Source organism: Fukomys damarensis, unplaced genomic scaffold (assembly GCF_012274545.1).
Source record: "Fukomys damarensis isolate Sample0158 unplaced genomic scaffold, DMR_v1.0_HiC HiC_scaffold_19, whole genome shotgun sequence".
In the NCBI taxonomy this organism is placed as follows: domain Eukaryota; kingdom Metazoa; phylum Chordata; class Mammalia; order Rodentia; family Bathyergidae; genus Fukomys; species Fukomys damarensis.
Window position 1 is genome coordinate 50,403,329 of NW_022900931.1, and position 16,289 is coordinate 50,419,617.

Here is a 16,289-nt window from a genome sequence, read left to right on the forward strand (position 1 = left end):
CTAGATTATATCCTTTCAATCCTTCTCAGAAGGCTCATAGAGCCAATTATTCCTTTGTCTTCCATGGATCTCGACATCTTTGTAGGATTCTTCCCCCTGACATTTAACATGCTACATTTCTCCTGTACCTATATATATTGATCTCCATTTGATTCTACTCAGCCCACTGCTTCATTATGGCTAAACTGCTGGAATAAATCAGCTACCCAGGTTGACTCCATTTCTGCATTATCTTCTAGTTCTAATCTACTAGGTTCTTTGAAAGTCCCCACCAAAATGCTTCTCACAAACATCACCACTGACCTCCATGCATGTAGGCCAAGTGGCCATTTTCCAATCCTCCTATTTAATTTCTCAGACATATGACATATTGTTTACCATTTTCTCTTCTTGAAATCTTCCCTTCTGTGGCTTCAGTGACTCCACTTTCTCCTGGCTTTCCTCTCTGGCCACTCCTTTCAGTCTTCTTTACAGCCTCTTTTAGTAATAGACAATATTTAAACATTGGCATCTTCCAGAGCTTTGACATGTATCCTCTTCTCTTAACCATATTATTTCTCCAGATGATCCTGGGCATATCACTTATAATGCTTTTATTATCTATAAATAGCGATTCCTACACTTTTATCTTTAAAGGGGACCTCCCATCTGGGTATCTGCAGGTGCCATATTTCCACTCACATTTATCAAAAGCTCATTAACCCAGTTATCTGTAAAAATCTGACATTCCTCTCAGACATATGCCTCTTGCAAGTTTTCTACCTCTGTGAAAGACATCTTCCTTCATCAAGATACACAAGGCAGAAATCCAGAAGTCTTTCTAGACATTTCTCTCCCTCACCCCTATAGCCAGCCATATTTATTCTACTTCATAGATGTTTCTTCAATCTTCTCTATCTCTCTCTACCACCACTATCCTAGTGAGATCCATCATTTCAGCCACTGCATGCCACTAAACTCTTCCATGCCACTTCTGTCTCACTGTATTCTATTTTGAACTCTGAGGTTCACATCGCTTGGTTTTCACATTGCTTGGTGAACAAGGATCAAAATGGCCTGCGAAGCCCTTTCCTAGTGTTTTAGCTTCCTATTTCATGGCACTCTTTGGACATTTCTCTTTGTGATACTCTGCTCTTGATCCAATAACTCAAATATGCCAGTATTCTTTTCAACTCAGGCTCTTTACACATGTTGTCTACCTGACTTATAAACTCATCATTTCTTTCTTTGTTGGAAATTTCGAATGTGACTTCATGAGGAAACTCCTTCTGAATAATCCATACTAGAACCAGTTCCAGTGTTAAGCAACCCAAAGCACCACGTTTGGTTTTTGTTTTGTATTAGCCATCAATGTTTTAACTCTATGTGTATGTTTTTCTTTAATGTTGCCTACCCCTTCTTCCAGATGTAGGCTCTATGAGAATAGGCTCTGTCTCACCACTGAATGCAGCTTTATTGATTATTTATACTCATTAATTTCTGATGAATCAGTGAAAGGATGGGTAAACACTGGTCAATACTTACTAACTTTTGGACCCCATTTCTAATGCAGTCCAAGCTTAATTATATCCCTGACTATGTAAACAACAGATCTTTATGGAAATGATTTCTCATTTTCTGCAGCAGTTCTCTGTCTTCTCAGATGCCCACAGTTCAGGTTAATCTTTGCTTTCATATTCTTCACACATATTTCAGTGTTTATATATAAGTACTCCAAACCACAAATACTACAATAAAAATACTCTTGTTTCCTAATATCTAAAAAAATTAGAGATGAGTTCTTTGTAACATTGCAAGATTATTAAAATCTAAAGAAAATATTTTCCTGACTGAAATATATTTAGTATAGCAGGATATATTTAAACAAGAGGAGCTTATGGTTGTTTTTCCTCCCTCAGTTCCAGTATCTCGCCCTGTCTTCACCCTCAAGGCTCCCAGGGCCCCAGCTGTGGTGGGGGATGTGGTGGAGCTTCGCTGTGAGGCCCTGAGAGGCTCTCCCCCAATCCTGTACCAGTTTTATCATGAGGATGTTAACCTTGGAAACAGTCCAGCTCCCTCCGGAAGCGGAGCATCCTTCAACCTCATTCTGACTACGGAACATTCTGGAAACTACTCCTGTGAAGCTGACAATGGCCTTGAAGTCCTACACAGTGAGGTGATGACACTCAGAGTTACAGGTGAGTTGGCTCTGCTCACCAACAGCACAACTAAGAGCTGACTGTACCTCCTGCTCCCAGCAGCAATGAATGAGGCTAACGCTACCCTTTGTGGTGGCATTTGGGCTTACATCTTGTCTCCAGAATGCCTTTTTGAGGTCTGAGGTCCTTCCTGTGGTATGGTTTCAGTAACCTGGACTTCTCCAGTAGCACAGTTAAGTAGACTTCTTGAACTAATACTCATCATTAAAAATTCTTAGAAGACTTTCTATAACATTGACGACATTCTAATCTGAAATTATGATACAAAAGAGAAATCGGAGAATTCTGAGAAAATATTAGGCCATTCCTTGCCTGGGTACTTCTCTCATTGATTCCCAACAAGCCTCTACTCTTGTGCTCCCTTTATTACATGGAATGTAAATGTTCCTTACTTTCCACACTGAAATAGTGCGTTAACATTAGCTATCTGTGCATCTTTCCGTTGGGACACTCTGTGAGCCCTAAAATAAACGACACAGGTTACCAGGGAAGAGAGGAGGAAAGCAGGATTGAAATGTAATGAAAATGGCCCCATTAATCACATCCCTGAATTCTTCAGGCTGACCTTTGACCTCTGGCCACTAAGTGTAATAACAGAGGGAAAACTGATTTTTGTGAACTTTGAATCTGTTCAGTAGTGACCTCCTATGAGCCAAACTTCTAAATCCCAGTTTGGGAGATGGGAGTAGGCTCAGGCATGTTGAGAAGAATGCTTTGAGAATAACTTCCTGTATGGCCTTGGCCAGATATCTTTTCTATATCAAAGTCAATCTTCTGAGTCATAAAGTGGGAAGAATCAGTCTAGATGGAAATCATGACCATCAACCCTCTGCCCTGGAATTCTGTGATTTTTTTTTTTTTTTTTTTTGTAGACAGGAAATGGGGAGACTCAAAGGTTTCTGGAAAAAAGATGTACAAAAGGAAAAGCCTACTATCCCTGCCCCTGGAATATATTTCAAAAACAAAAGACCACACAATGGTGGGCAAACACACTCCTATTTCTGTAAAGCAAAATATAAGCTGAAACCCTAAATCCTCCTTGGCTAGATCTCTGAGTATTATAGGGAATGGAGACAGAGTTAAATAAGCAAGTTGATTTGGGAATGCCAGTCCAGAATCCAGCAACTACTCAAGGTGGATAGTGCAGCCAGCTTTTTGGCATCCAGAGAGTGACTTGACTTCAGAAAGGATTTCTCCCATCCAATTAGCTTGGTCTTCTCTCCGTTCATTTTGCCCATTCAAGCAGCATCTGCCTCAGCCAGTTTTCTTCTGAGATTGGCAGGACTATTGCCAAACAGTTCATCACCCGAGCTCTTTTATCCACCGCACAGGCGTGTTCCACTGAGTTAGTGCTGCTGCCCTCATCTCACAGCCCAGGACACCAGCACCTCACACCTCCTACACGCTGTGGTTACGAGTTCATACTTTTCTGCACATTCTCTTTCCCTTGTTTCTATAATTCCTTGCATGTTATTCTGCTGTTCTTATCATCACACTTAAGGCTTCTTGCCCAGCCAGGGTGAATTATGTCTGAATTCTAAAATCAGGGTATGAGTCGGGGAAAACAAGAACTACAAAAGAACATTACTGACATCAACGCTACCTGAGAGACTTGAGCATTGCAGGTGTTGTGCTTGCTGCTTGACATGCAGTGCCTCATTTAACTGTTAAGACAAACTTGTGGGTGACAGATTATCCCCACTTTTCAGGAGAGAAAATTGAGGCTTAGAGAGGTTAAATAACTAGCTCAAGGACCCAACAAGTAATGGAAAAATGGGGTTGAAACATGGCCTTCTCCAACTTTTTTTACATTAATCTACATTGTGACCCTTTTTTATCCTTTGTGGCCATCTTTTAACATAATTTCTTATAGTTTTTAATAATCTGTTGTCCTGCAAGAGCACATAAACCTTCATTATAAAAGTTCTAATAGCACAAAAGGGCAAATATTGAAAAGCAAAATTTTCTTTCTACCTCCTCTCCCCAGACACAATCACTGTTCACCATCTCATATGTGTCCTTCAGAAATATCCTGCAAATATTGAGGCATAAATTTTTTTTTACAAAAGTAAAGATCACATTATACAGATAGCTATGCAAGTGGCACTTTACTTGTCAATACATCTTATACATCTTGGCTATTTCAATATTTCATTACCCAGTCTACTAAGTTATTACAAGTTGTTAGCTATTATAAAAATTCTATACTAGAAATCCCGGTACAATCTCGACCTATTTATGTCAGTATCTCTAAAGGATGTGATCTTAGAAGTACGTTTGCTGGGTCAAAGTTTATGTTTTGCAAAGTTTGTAGATATTCTCACGTTGCCATTCAAGGAAGTATCTTTAAATTTGCATTCCTACCTGTGGTATATGAAATGGCCTGTTTATCCACAGTCTCATCAGTATGCCAATCTATTTAAGGAACACCAATCCAATGAGAGGGAAAAGAAATAGTATTTATAGTTGTTTTTATTTGCATATGTTTAATTAATAATGAAGGCAGGAATATACATTTATTAGGTATTAGAAGTTTGTAGTGACATATATTTTACACTTTTCAGCTGCGTTTCTCTACATAAAAAGCTATTTACAGATTAAAGTAATTAGCTTAGCTTATCATGTGTGTTTCAGTTTTTTTTTCCAAGATTAACATCTTGCATTAGCTTATAATATTTTCTTTTCCTTACAATTGTATTTGAAGCAAGCAGGGCACAATGGTACATGTGTACATGTCAATAATCCCAGGACTTTGCGAGGCTGAGGCAGGAAAACTGCAAATTCAAATCCAATCTGAATAACTAATTGACTTAGCAAGACCCTGTCCCAAAGCAAGTATGTTAAAAGCAGAAGCTACTAATCAAACTTTGTTCAGTTCCAGTGTCCCGCCCTGTCCTCACTCTCAGTGCCCCCAGGGCCCAGGCTGTGGTGGGGGATGAGATGGAGCTTCATTGCGAGGCCCTGAAAGGCTCACCCCCAATCCTGTACCGGTTTTATCATGAGAATGTCACCCTGAGGAACGACTCGGCTTTCTCTGAGGGAGGAGCATCCTTCAAACTCTTCTTGACTGAAGAACATTCTGGAAACTACTCCTGTGAGGCTGACAATGGCCTGGGAGCCCAGCACAGTGAGGTGGTGACACTTTTTATCACAGGTAAGTTTCTTATGCTCAGACCACAGAAAACGACCTAATATTTCCTCCAGTGATGCTCGATAATTCTCATGGTGCTTGGCCAGCACTTCTCAAACATTCTAAGATGATAACTCTCTAACTGTTGTATCTGAAGTAATGGTGTGTGGCAGGTGTACAGGGAAAAAGAGCATCGCTGAATGTAGAGCTCACGGGCTGGCTGCCTCTTCTCTCACTGACCACCATCCATCTTGACCCTCAACCCTTGCCTGAGGCACAAGAGGAGCTTCCTCATAAAGATGGGAGCCATTTCCTGTGGCACATTGGCATCTACTTAACCTTAGGAATTTGTCACCTCAGCCCATCCTCTCTCCCAAGCATCAGCTTCAGAGGCCAAGGCAGCTTCTCCCTGGGGCTCATGCATAGATGGGGTGTTCCCTGCAGGGCTGACCGAGAACAGAAGCGGTGCTGTAGCTACAGGAGTCACTGGGGCACTACTCAGCATGGTGGGCCTTGTTGCTGGAGCGCTACTGTTTTACTTCTGGCTCTCAAGAAAAGCAGGTGAGTGGCTCCCTGGGACTCACGTACTTGAGTCTATGCCCTTTCCATCTCTATTGGTCTCAGACTTATGCTAAGTGACTTCTCCCAGCTCTGAAGAGCTCCTCCACCCCCATCCCGTAGTCCTTCATCTGTCCCTCTGGGCCCCCCAGAAGTCCTCTTTACCAAATGCAAAGCTGCTGAAACAGTGTACGGGGTGGAACAAACCTTAATGAGATGTAGTTTATCCAATTTCATAAATTGCAGTGTTTCTCCCTTTGTGTCTTCACAAGCCCACTCTCCCCCCAGGAATGGGAAGAAAAAGAGAATGACTGAGAAATAGAACTGAAGATAAAATCCAAACAGGATTTGGTAATTTGCTGATTTTGAAAATGTATAGTACTTTTATAGATGATCAAATCTATTTTCTGCTGCAGCTATTAAACTGTTTCTAGTTTTTAAAGATTGTTGTCTCTCAAACTCTAGGTTAAGAAATTAGGGATTGTGTACTGTCCTTTGAAATTATATCTGCACCCCTCTGGAGACTGAAGTCAATGGTTTAGTAGTTTTTTTCTCCTTCTACTATCTTCCTTGGGCATGGCTAGGAAGATTGAAACTTCAAGGACAACAACTCCCAGGAATCTGTCTCTGGACCTCCTGTGAGTTGTGTCCCCATGAAGCTTTCCTTGGTTTGAATCCAATTTCCCTGTATTTTCTTTTTCAGGAGAAAAGTCTGCCACTGATGTCTCCAGGTAACAACTGGGGTATATTCCTGAGTAGTTAATGAAATCCTCACATGGTAGAAAAAAATGGAGTGAATCTGATTATCACCAAGCACCCAGTTTCTTAGCATGTTGCTGAGGTGCTACCCACTTCAGGTTGCCCTTGGGACAACTCAAGGCAATTCTTAGCATTATCTCAACTACCACCTTATCTTCATAGACCCTTTTCTCACATGGAGTGTAGTTGATTTTCACTTATTATCTCACATCCCTGTAAATTGTACTATTGTTGACTTGGTAATCTGAGTGATCAACTATTAATCCATCTATGTCTTGAAACTATTTAGTTTAATGTTCCTAGAAAGTTCTGGATATGGCCAACCTAATCACTACCTGTATTGGTGACAGCCAAGAAAGTGGCACCGCACAATTTGATTACCCAGAGATCATTCTCCCAGCAAGAGGTGGTGCCTAAGAAGAAGGGCTGCCATCTTGGATCCTAAAGGTTGACTTCAGGACCCATATCGTGGCTCATAAACTACCCTTGGACATGATATCAAAATCTAAACCATCCAGAGTTCCTTGGAGCCTTTCTGATTACTGATTTATAATCGTTTAATCTCTCTAAAAGTAAAGATTTTGGGGACTCATTTGAATCTTGGTGCTTCCTCTTTCTAGTTTCATGGCCTTGATAAGTCACTTAATCATATAGAAACCCAAGTTTTTAAATCTACAAAGTAGAACTAGCTCAATATTGTTCTAAGCATTAACCCAGTGCCTGTTGCAAACCAGGGAGCCATAAAGTCTGAAAAGCCAGATGATACAAATTTCTCAAGATTCATAACATAATATACATAAATAATTTGTTATATATTTACCTATGTTTCCAGACTTGGCAGCCATTCTATATTAAAACCTCATTAACTAAGAATAAACATCATAGCTATGTTTTCAGACTTTTTGGGAAACAGCAATATTTCTGTATTTTACAGGAGTCCTTCAGATTCTCAACCCCAAGAGACGACCTACCACAATGTACCAGCCTGGATAGAACTGCAACCAGTATACATCAATGGTAAGGACAGAGGGAGCTGTGTTTTGGCAGGGGCCAAAGGGTTGTTGTGGGAGAGGGCTGTGGCAGGAGAAGATGAGGATAGGTCTGGAAGGTGCTAGTCCTTCCAGAGAACAAACTGTCTGCGAGGCGAGGGAGTAGCTCAGAAAATAGCCCCGTACCTTGGTGTCCTCTGAAACTTCTACTTCTTTCTAAGTAAATCCTAGAGAAGGAGACGTGGTTTACTCGGAAGTACAAAGAAACCAGGAGAAAAATAAACATACAGGTAAGATCCGAGGGAATCTCTATTCTGTCCAACCACAACTCTGATAGCCAGTATTATTCAGCCTCCACTTCCTCAGCAGATCTAGACTGACCAGGCACAGAGCGAACCCCCATTGTAGGGCAAAGGGTCTACACTGTTTGAGATCAATCCCATACTACCATGCAGAGATGCTTTCTCTGTTCTCTATAGATGGCCTCGGTGTAATCTGCTTAACATCACATTGGGCAGTCACCAGCTCCAATGTCTTCATCTGTACAATGGAGCAAGGCTATCATTCCCTACTGTCTTAATTCAGTACTGGATACTCTGGGCTGGATGGCTTGAAGAATAAGTGTTTATTAGTGACATTCTGGAAGAAAAAAGAGCAAGGTGCTGGTGTGGTCCAGTTCTGGCTGAGGGCTGTCTTGCTGGTTTGCAGACAGATGCTGTCTTGCCGTATCTTGGCATAGAAGAAATATCATCTTTCTCCTGTCTTATTTTATAAGGACATTGATTCCATCATGTCCTAATTATTCCAAAAGTTCCATCTCCAAATACCATCACACTGGGGATTGGAGCTTCAGTACATGAATTTGGACTAATACATCATTCTATGGGAACTTCCTGCAAGCATTAATTTGCTATTGCTGCTGTGAGAGGTTACCACAAACTTGGTGGGGTTAAATAGCACAAAAAGTTTATCTGACATTATTCGTGTGTGTGTGTGTGTGTGTTTGTGCATGTGTGTGTGGTACTGGAGCTTGAACTACATGGTAGGCAATCACTCTACCACTAAACTACCATTTCCAGCCTCCCTTTTTTTCTGTAATACCCCTCTAACACAGATGAGCCCCTTCAAATTTATATCCCCTTTGCATCTAAACACTACTATCCATTTTTTATGTCTGAGGAAACTGAGGCATAGTGACTTGAAAGGACTGGCCCAAAGTCATATGACTGATAAGTCAGCAAAATATCTGCCTCTAGTGTCCAAACTCTCAGTGAAGTTCTGAGGAACCTTGACGCTTAATCAAAAGTAGAGGGCCCTATCTGGAGAAGGTCATGTTTCACTACAGCTTGAAAATAAAATAACAATATTATTCATCTATATCCATTAACACTATGCCTTTAGCACAGAGAGACAACTGTGAGATACATGCCTATCATAAAGAGAGAGTTTATTTATACTACTAAGAACTGTATCTGGCACATAAAAATTACTCAGCACAGGAGAGACAACAGAAATTATACAGACACAAATATCTAACACACACTGTGTGTACAAAAATTCATATATAGTCCCAATAACCTGACAGTATGATGAGACAACTGAGGCAGGAGTTGCGTGACTTGCCCCAGGCCCCAAGAGTGACAAGGCAGACCCAGGGCTCAGGTGAAGGTGGCTTGCACCTGAAGTCTGCTCTCTAAAGCATGCTCCAAGCTGTGCTGCCTCTTCGCAATACTTAATGTGACTCTGAGATCAAAGAACTAACAAAATAAAAGGTGGGTTTCCTTCTTGTGAGAGCTCCCAGCAGCTAAGCATGGGAACATGTGAGGTGATGTGGAGGAGAGGACTGGTCAGCACGGAGAGGCTGAAAGAGGGGCAGCTGCTGGACAGTGGGGAGACAGGGAAGAGAGGGTTGGCCTGTCAATCAGGGACATAGAGAGAGCCCATGTAACCCACAACGGCTGAGCACACCTCTTCTTTCCACAGCAGCCTCCACACCCAGGAGTCTTAGGAACAAGGTAAGGTGAGACTCGTGATCTGTGTGGCCTCCCCTGTGGGCTACTGGCTCTGGCCCTCAGTCAAGTGTTCCTTCCTCCTAGGAGTCCTCTGTCATCTACTCCCAGGTGAAGGTGGTCTGCACCCCAGCCTCCAGGGACCAGCAACCCCTGGAATCCTCACAGATGAGTTCACGTGACTTCTCAGCTGCAGTTTCAAACTCTGCGTCCCAGTGCTCCCATGGGGGAGGGGACTATTGAAGTAGGAAGATTTAAACTCCCCCAGTCCACATGCAGCATCCTTTATGTCAAACGTTCTGCCGCTAAGCTGACCAGACAACACAGCCCTGCCGCACTTTCACCTATCTGCCAGGCTACAAGCCCTACACTAGTGGTACTTTTAATTTAATGATAAATTAGTCCCAACACAGGCCCTGTCCTGTCTGCTGGCTTCTTCGATGGGCTCAGCACTTTGGTGGCGCCCACTGTCCCTCTGTGAGAACTGCTCCTCAGACCCGGCATGGAGGTCCTTCTCTCAGTGGGTGCATTTCTCAATTGACATCACTTGGGGGCTACTGTGATCCTGCACCAGATAAGAAGCACGCTGCTCCATCTCAACAATGGACTCGTTTCAGGCCTCCCTACAACAAAAGGGTGTTTGAGATTCTTCTACCTGCCAAACTCCAGGGTCAGCAGCTCACACCAGGGTTACTGCACTCCTGCCCGTGTGCCAACATCAACCCGCCCAAGTAAGTAGGTTTTCCACCCCAAGGTCCAAGTCTTTCCCCACCTGACAGAAGTAATCAGGCCAGGAGCACCCAGGATGCAGATGGTACATGTACTGAAATATAGGAAGTGTTTGGTGTTTGACTGAATGTACATATGAATGAATGGGAAAGAAACTGTGGTTAATCCAAACTGGCATCTGGTCCAGCATGCTCCCTGGAAAGCTTAGGAAGTATTCCTCTTTCCTCTAAATGAGAAATAAAGAGGAGGTGGGGCAAGGAGAAGCCTACTAAGCAAGCAGAAGGCCATCTCAAACTGTAATGTGCTTATTCTAGATTACCTGGGAATCTTATGAGAATGAAAGTTTCCAACTCCACGGGCATGGGTAGAGCCTGAGATTGTGCATTTCTAATAAGTTTTCAGTTAATGGATGCCACTGGTCCAAGGAAGAGCCACAGAGCCAAAGCCCTTTAGGTCTGGCTCCCTCTGTATGACTCCAGAGGAGCCATTTATGTGGGTCACACTGTTCCTGAGCCATCTTTTAGCCAGAGCAACCCTATCTGTTGGGGCCAAGAGAACTCTTCCGCAACATCTTGGGTTTCATCAGCCACCCTGGCTGGAGTAAGGTGATGATCACCACCTTGGTGTCCCTCCACTCTGACCTTACAATCTCATGTGAAAATAGTCTATGAACGCTCCCTCAACAAGGTGGTTCTGTCCCACCTCTGAGCCAGGGGACACTGTGTTACACTGCAGCGGTGCTCATCACACCTGCTCTCGGTTTCTGACCCTGGTGGTTTGTATCATGGGGGCATTTCTAAGCCCCACACCTCTGAAATAAAATTCTTCCTGGGGCACTCAAGGGTCTCCGCTCACTTGCCTCCTCATCTTTCCTGATGCCATTGCCCTTCAGATCCTGAACCCAGGGGGCCTCCTTCCCACTCCCAGCACAGCCTTTCTACACTATGTCTTCCGAGGAGTCCTTTCCCTGTCACTTCCTTCTGCGGGAATCACGCTCATTCCCATATCCCTGACCAGATGTCAGCCCCACCACAATTCAGCCATCTCTCCTTCCAGTTCCTACAGCACTTTTACCCAGAGAACGGGAATTAAGCAGTGTTAATGTCAGGAAGGAATTTAAATTGTATGAAGACAACTCTGATTTTGTAGCTGGAAATGGATAACCAGAGATAAGCAACCAGATGAAAATCACAAAAGCAGTAAGTGGCAGAGCCCAAACCAAAGTAAATCCAGGGGCCCTGGCCTGCAGATTGGGTCCTCTCCTACAAATTGTTCATCTGTTGCAGAGATGCGGGAATTTTTGTCTTTTCAGCAAGGGTGAGAGATCCCTAAAACTGAAGCCCAAGTGCAGTTGATGTACATACAGAGCTCAGCACAGTGCCTGGCATACAGCTGATTTTTAATAACTGACTGTCAGGTTGAATTGTTAAGTCCACTTGGTGACTACACATCTCTACAAATTCATCCATATCTTTATCTGCTCACTCTTGATCCATAGAAATTCAATACATGTACTCAGAGCTCAGAGTTTTTAAATATACCATAAGATCATTTCAACCAGGCCCACCTACTTATCTGAGGCGTTTTTTTTTGTCTTGTTCAAAACTTACATGCCCTGTGGGTACCTGAAATATAAAAAACCCTAAAGCATCCCATGTTATTTTTTTTATCTTGAGGCAGGATCTTGCTGAATTTATCAGGCTGGCCTCAGACTTGTGATCCTTCTGCTTCAGCCTCCCAAGAAGCTGTTACCACTTGTTCTAGTGTGTAGCCCTTCCTCATCATGACATTGTCCCTCCAATCCCCCGTACAAGACCTGGTAAACCAGAGGCACAACTCTTAGTGAATAATTGTGTTGAAATGGACTTTTCCTGTTTTCCCAGAATAACACCTAAAATGGGTTGAATTCTTGACAGTACCCCCTGTCCTGAAGAGAAGCTTGTAGACACATCCCACAGGATTCACTGTGGCCACATCCATGCTTCAGGGCTTTGGGTTCCTCATTCATCACTTCTCAGGTGAAGTCTAGAGTTCATTAAAAGTGATTATAGGCGGGGCGTGATGGAGCACACCTGTAATCCCAGCACTCAGGAGGCTGAGGCAGGAGGATCGCTGTGAGTTCGAGACCAGCCTGGGCTACATAGTGAGGTCCAGGTCAGTCTCAACTATACAGTGAGACCCTATCTCAAAAAAACCCCCAAAAATGTGATTATAGAGGAGGAGGTGGTGATCCAGCGAATGAGCTGGACTTTTTGTCTTCCCTCCTGATCAAGCCGGAGGAAAGCTATGTTCCTAAATAAACCCTTCTTCCTTCTCTAGAATGGAAGATAGTCCCTCTCCTCTTGGGAAGGTTTGTTGACAGACCCCTCCTGGAGTGGTCCCTAAGCCCAGCCACGTAAGAGGGCTTCTAGATCTTGACACAGTGCTTTGGAGCCAGAGGGTGTGAGGGAGGGGCACTTTCTCATCACTCCTGTCAATTCTCTCGCATTAAGGGAGCCCTGTTGACATCATACTTCTGGGCTCTGTCTTTCCTGACTCCCTCCTTCACTCTCCAGAGGGGATGAACTACTTATCTCCCTGAGAGATTTAGAAGGAGAGCATGGACTTGCACAGCCCAGACTCTCTGTCTATTTATCACAGGCAAAAGCAGCCCCCAGGAGCTCATCTTTCCTCTGCCGTAGGTTTCAAAGGACCTGCCTCTCTAGAAAGGCACCTGCAGCCTCAGAAACATAACCTCTTCCCCAAAACGGAACACAGCCTTCAAAACTTGAGAAATAGGACAGAGGGGAATTCAGGAGAGCAAAGTGCACAGCTAGAGTGGGGGCTTCTGCTACAGCTGTGGCTGGTGGCTTAACATATCAGTAGTGCTTACCTGGCATGGCCACATGGGCCTTTTACCATGGTGGTTTACAACCGACTTGGAGATGTTTGCTAGTGCTTTGCTTTTTGGCTATTGAACCTGAAAGGGGAACTTTAAGCCTCAGGGTGCAGAGTTTTGTGGCAGGGGCTATGGGGCTGGGAATGTACACACTGACACTGAGCACTGAACAGTGTCAAGCAGGTGTGCTGGACTGTGCTGTCTGGAGTGGTTGTAGCCATGGTTTTTGCTGATCCCGGATTATGGATTCCACCTGCTACAACTGCCAGGCAGGGGTTCCAGTTCCTCCTGGCACTTGGGCCCATGACTTAACAACATCTCCTTTCTATACACTGAATTAGTTATGGTTCTCTACAGAAAAGGAATCAATATAAAATACATTCAGTTATACAAAGGGGGTTATTTGTAGGCTTACAGGATCAGAAGCAGCAGAGTCACGGTGGATGTCTGTGGGGTCAGAAGTGGAAGAATCCAAAATGTTTTCATGCCCACTGGAAGACCAAAGGACCCAGTAGCTGTCGAACATCAAAGACCTGGAGGTTCACTCTAGGGTGAACTGATGGAAGTCTGCACTGGACGGCTGAACAAACTGTGTTGGAAGGATGAAGAAATTGGAGATCAATATCCAATGGCTATGACATAGAATAGAGTTCTTCCAAAATAGGCAAACACTCCACTCTTCCTTCCCTTTTTAATCCCGTCCAAGCTTTATTCTATTGATTGGTTGGTGCCACCCATATTCAGGGTGGATCTGCTCTCTTGAGTTTGCGGGCCTACATGTAAATCATCCACAGACACACCCAGAATGTACCAGCCTGCCAAGAGGTGCTCACTGAGGTCAAGCTGACATGTCACAATTAACAATCTCACACTGCGGACCGTATCTCCACCCAGCCCTTGCCGGGCGGACTTGTCCATAGGTAGGGTAGTTGACCTTGACAATGAAATATTGGAATTAGTGAATAAATTTTCCTCCTTCCCCACTCCAAGTGCACTGTTTGGAGATGCAAAAGCTTCACAGAAGGACATCCTGAGAAAACAAACTATCAACTTGCATCAAAGCTGTGGCCAAACTAGGAAGACACACCCTACATGACACAAACATGTGTTCTCCTTTCTTCCTAGCCCCTCCTCCCATTCTTTCTTTTTCCTGCTTCCGGGGATTAAACTCATCCATTCTGTGTTAGCTCATAGCCTAATGTTTCACACTATTTTCTAGGCAACCAGAGCTAAGACAGCAGGCTCCATAAACCACAAGCCTCAAAGGGTTTCAGTCAAACAGCAGTCAGGTGGGGCCTAGCAGTCAGATGCCAGAAGTGTGGCTCAGCAACTGGGTGAGGACTTTGGGAAAACCAGGAGCCTTGACAAGGTGCCCACTTATCCTTGACAGCTGTAGCTTCTCCGACCAGCTGTGACTGTAACAAAGATTCAACAATTTTTAAAAATCTTTTCTTTCTTTTTTTTTTTTTGGTACCAGGGATCAAACTCGGGTCCTTGTGCTTTCGAGGCAGGTGCCGGAACCACTGAGCTAAATCCCCAGCCCAAAATATCTTTTCATTAAAGCTTTTGACTATTGAAATCCAGAACAATATTTTCTGCTTTCAGTGCAAGGCAGCTGGGTTCCATGGGTGCCACACAATGTGCTTTGCAAGCTTTCTAGTGTGAGGGCCTTACCTAGACAGGCAGGGCCAGATATACTGACCCAACTGAGCCGAGTCTCTCAGAAAAGAAGCCTCACACCAGAGGATCAGATCCCAAACCTTTTTTGGCACCCAGAACTGTTTTCATGAGAGACAATTTTTTCCATGGTGCAGGGTGGGGGTGAGTGTCCTGCATGATCAGAAGAAGCTTACAAGCTTGGTCGCTACATGCTCTGTTCACAGTACAGATTGTGCACCTATTAGAATCTAATGCTGCTGCTGATCTGATAGCAGGAGGAGCTCAGGCAGTAACGGGAGCAGAAACATAACGGAGCAGCTATACATACAGATGAAGTTTCCTTCTGTAGCTTGCTGCTCACCTGCTATGCGGGCAGGTTCCTAAGAGGCCCATGGTCTGGGCTTGAGGACCATGTTGTACAAAGGCAGAGGCACTTGTCTTCATTACAGAAATGCAGCTCCTAGGAAAGTGGACCAAGGGGAGAGGTCACCTGAAGAGGCAGGTTTCTTAGATGTCACTGAAAGTAAAGAGGGGGCAAAGCAAGATTCACTCAAGATAATAATAACAATAATAAAAATATGATGACTTTGATGATGATGATAATAATAATAATAATTCTACAATCTCTCCTGGAGATCACCAAGCAGTTTCACTCAGTGCAAATCTAAGGAAATACAACCACAGGCTCTGAAGACGAAATTTTAATATTCCTCAGGAGAAAAGACAGGCAATTCTAGCAAGTATTCTGCCCCTCTGATCCAGAATAAAAACCTCACAGTGGCAAATAAACAGATGTAGCCGACTGATGTCATTCTAACAGTAAAAAGATCTTTTCCATTTAGCTCCCTTGTTTCACACACCAGTTCCTTTGGCAACACTAAGTATTGAGCTCTGTGAACATAATTTTATTGTGGGTTTTGTGGATATAATTTTTAGGGGTAAATGTTTTAGTCATTTGGGATTGGCTTGTTTTCTTGTCAGGGGGGTCTAGGGTCAATGCTGAAATAGCCTGATGTATCTTTTAAAGTCTAGGAACTTTTATATAATAAAACACATTACCTGCTAGCTAAACTAGGGATAATTGGAACATGAAAGTATATATTGACAACAATAAATTACATTAAGTTTTAAAAGAATTCATGAGGTAATTGTTCTAAAAAAATAAGAGCAGGGAAAATATCTTCTTTATAGAAGACAACAGACAATTAATGTAGGAGAAATGCTCATATTAAGAAATTGCTACTTTGCAATCCTTTGGTAACAATTTATTCAGATTTCCAAGGGATGTTAAAACCAGAAAACAAGAGGTTGCTGGGCAACGAGTGCTCAGCATGGTTTCCATACATCACCTCCTCCAGTCTCGTCATAATCAAGTGATTA

At 43.4% G+C, this 16,289-nt stretch overlaps 1 protein-coding gene across 1 annotated transcript in view; it reads left to right on the top strand.

Moving 5' to 3' along the window:
* Fcrl5 (Fc receptor like 5) overlaps positions 1–9,886 on the top strand; it is a 36,726-nt gene extending 26,840 nt beyond the window's left edge. Inside the window, exons 11-18 of the mRNA XM_019210118.2 lie at positions 1,899–2,177; positions 5,074–5,352; positions 5,773–5,889; positions 6,590–6,617; positions 7,580–7,662; positions 7,856–7,924; positions 9,618–9,649; positions 9,731–9,886. Coding sequence (XP_019065663.1) covers positions 1,899–2,177; positions 5,074–5,352; positions 5,773–5,889; positions 6,590–6,617; positions 7,580–7,662; positions 7,856–7,924; positions 9,618–9,649; positions 9,731–9,886 — 1,043 coding nt within the window. The remainder of the gene's footprint in view (positions 1–1,898; positions 2,178–5,073; positions 5,353–5,772; positions 5,890–6,589; positions 6,618–7,579; positions 7,663–7,855; positions 7,925–9,617; positions 9,650–9,730) is intronic.
* Positions 9,887–16,289: the final 6,403 nt, after the last annotated feature.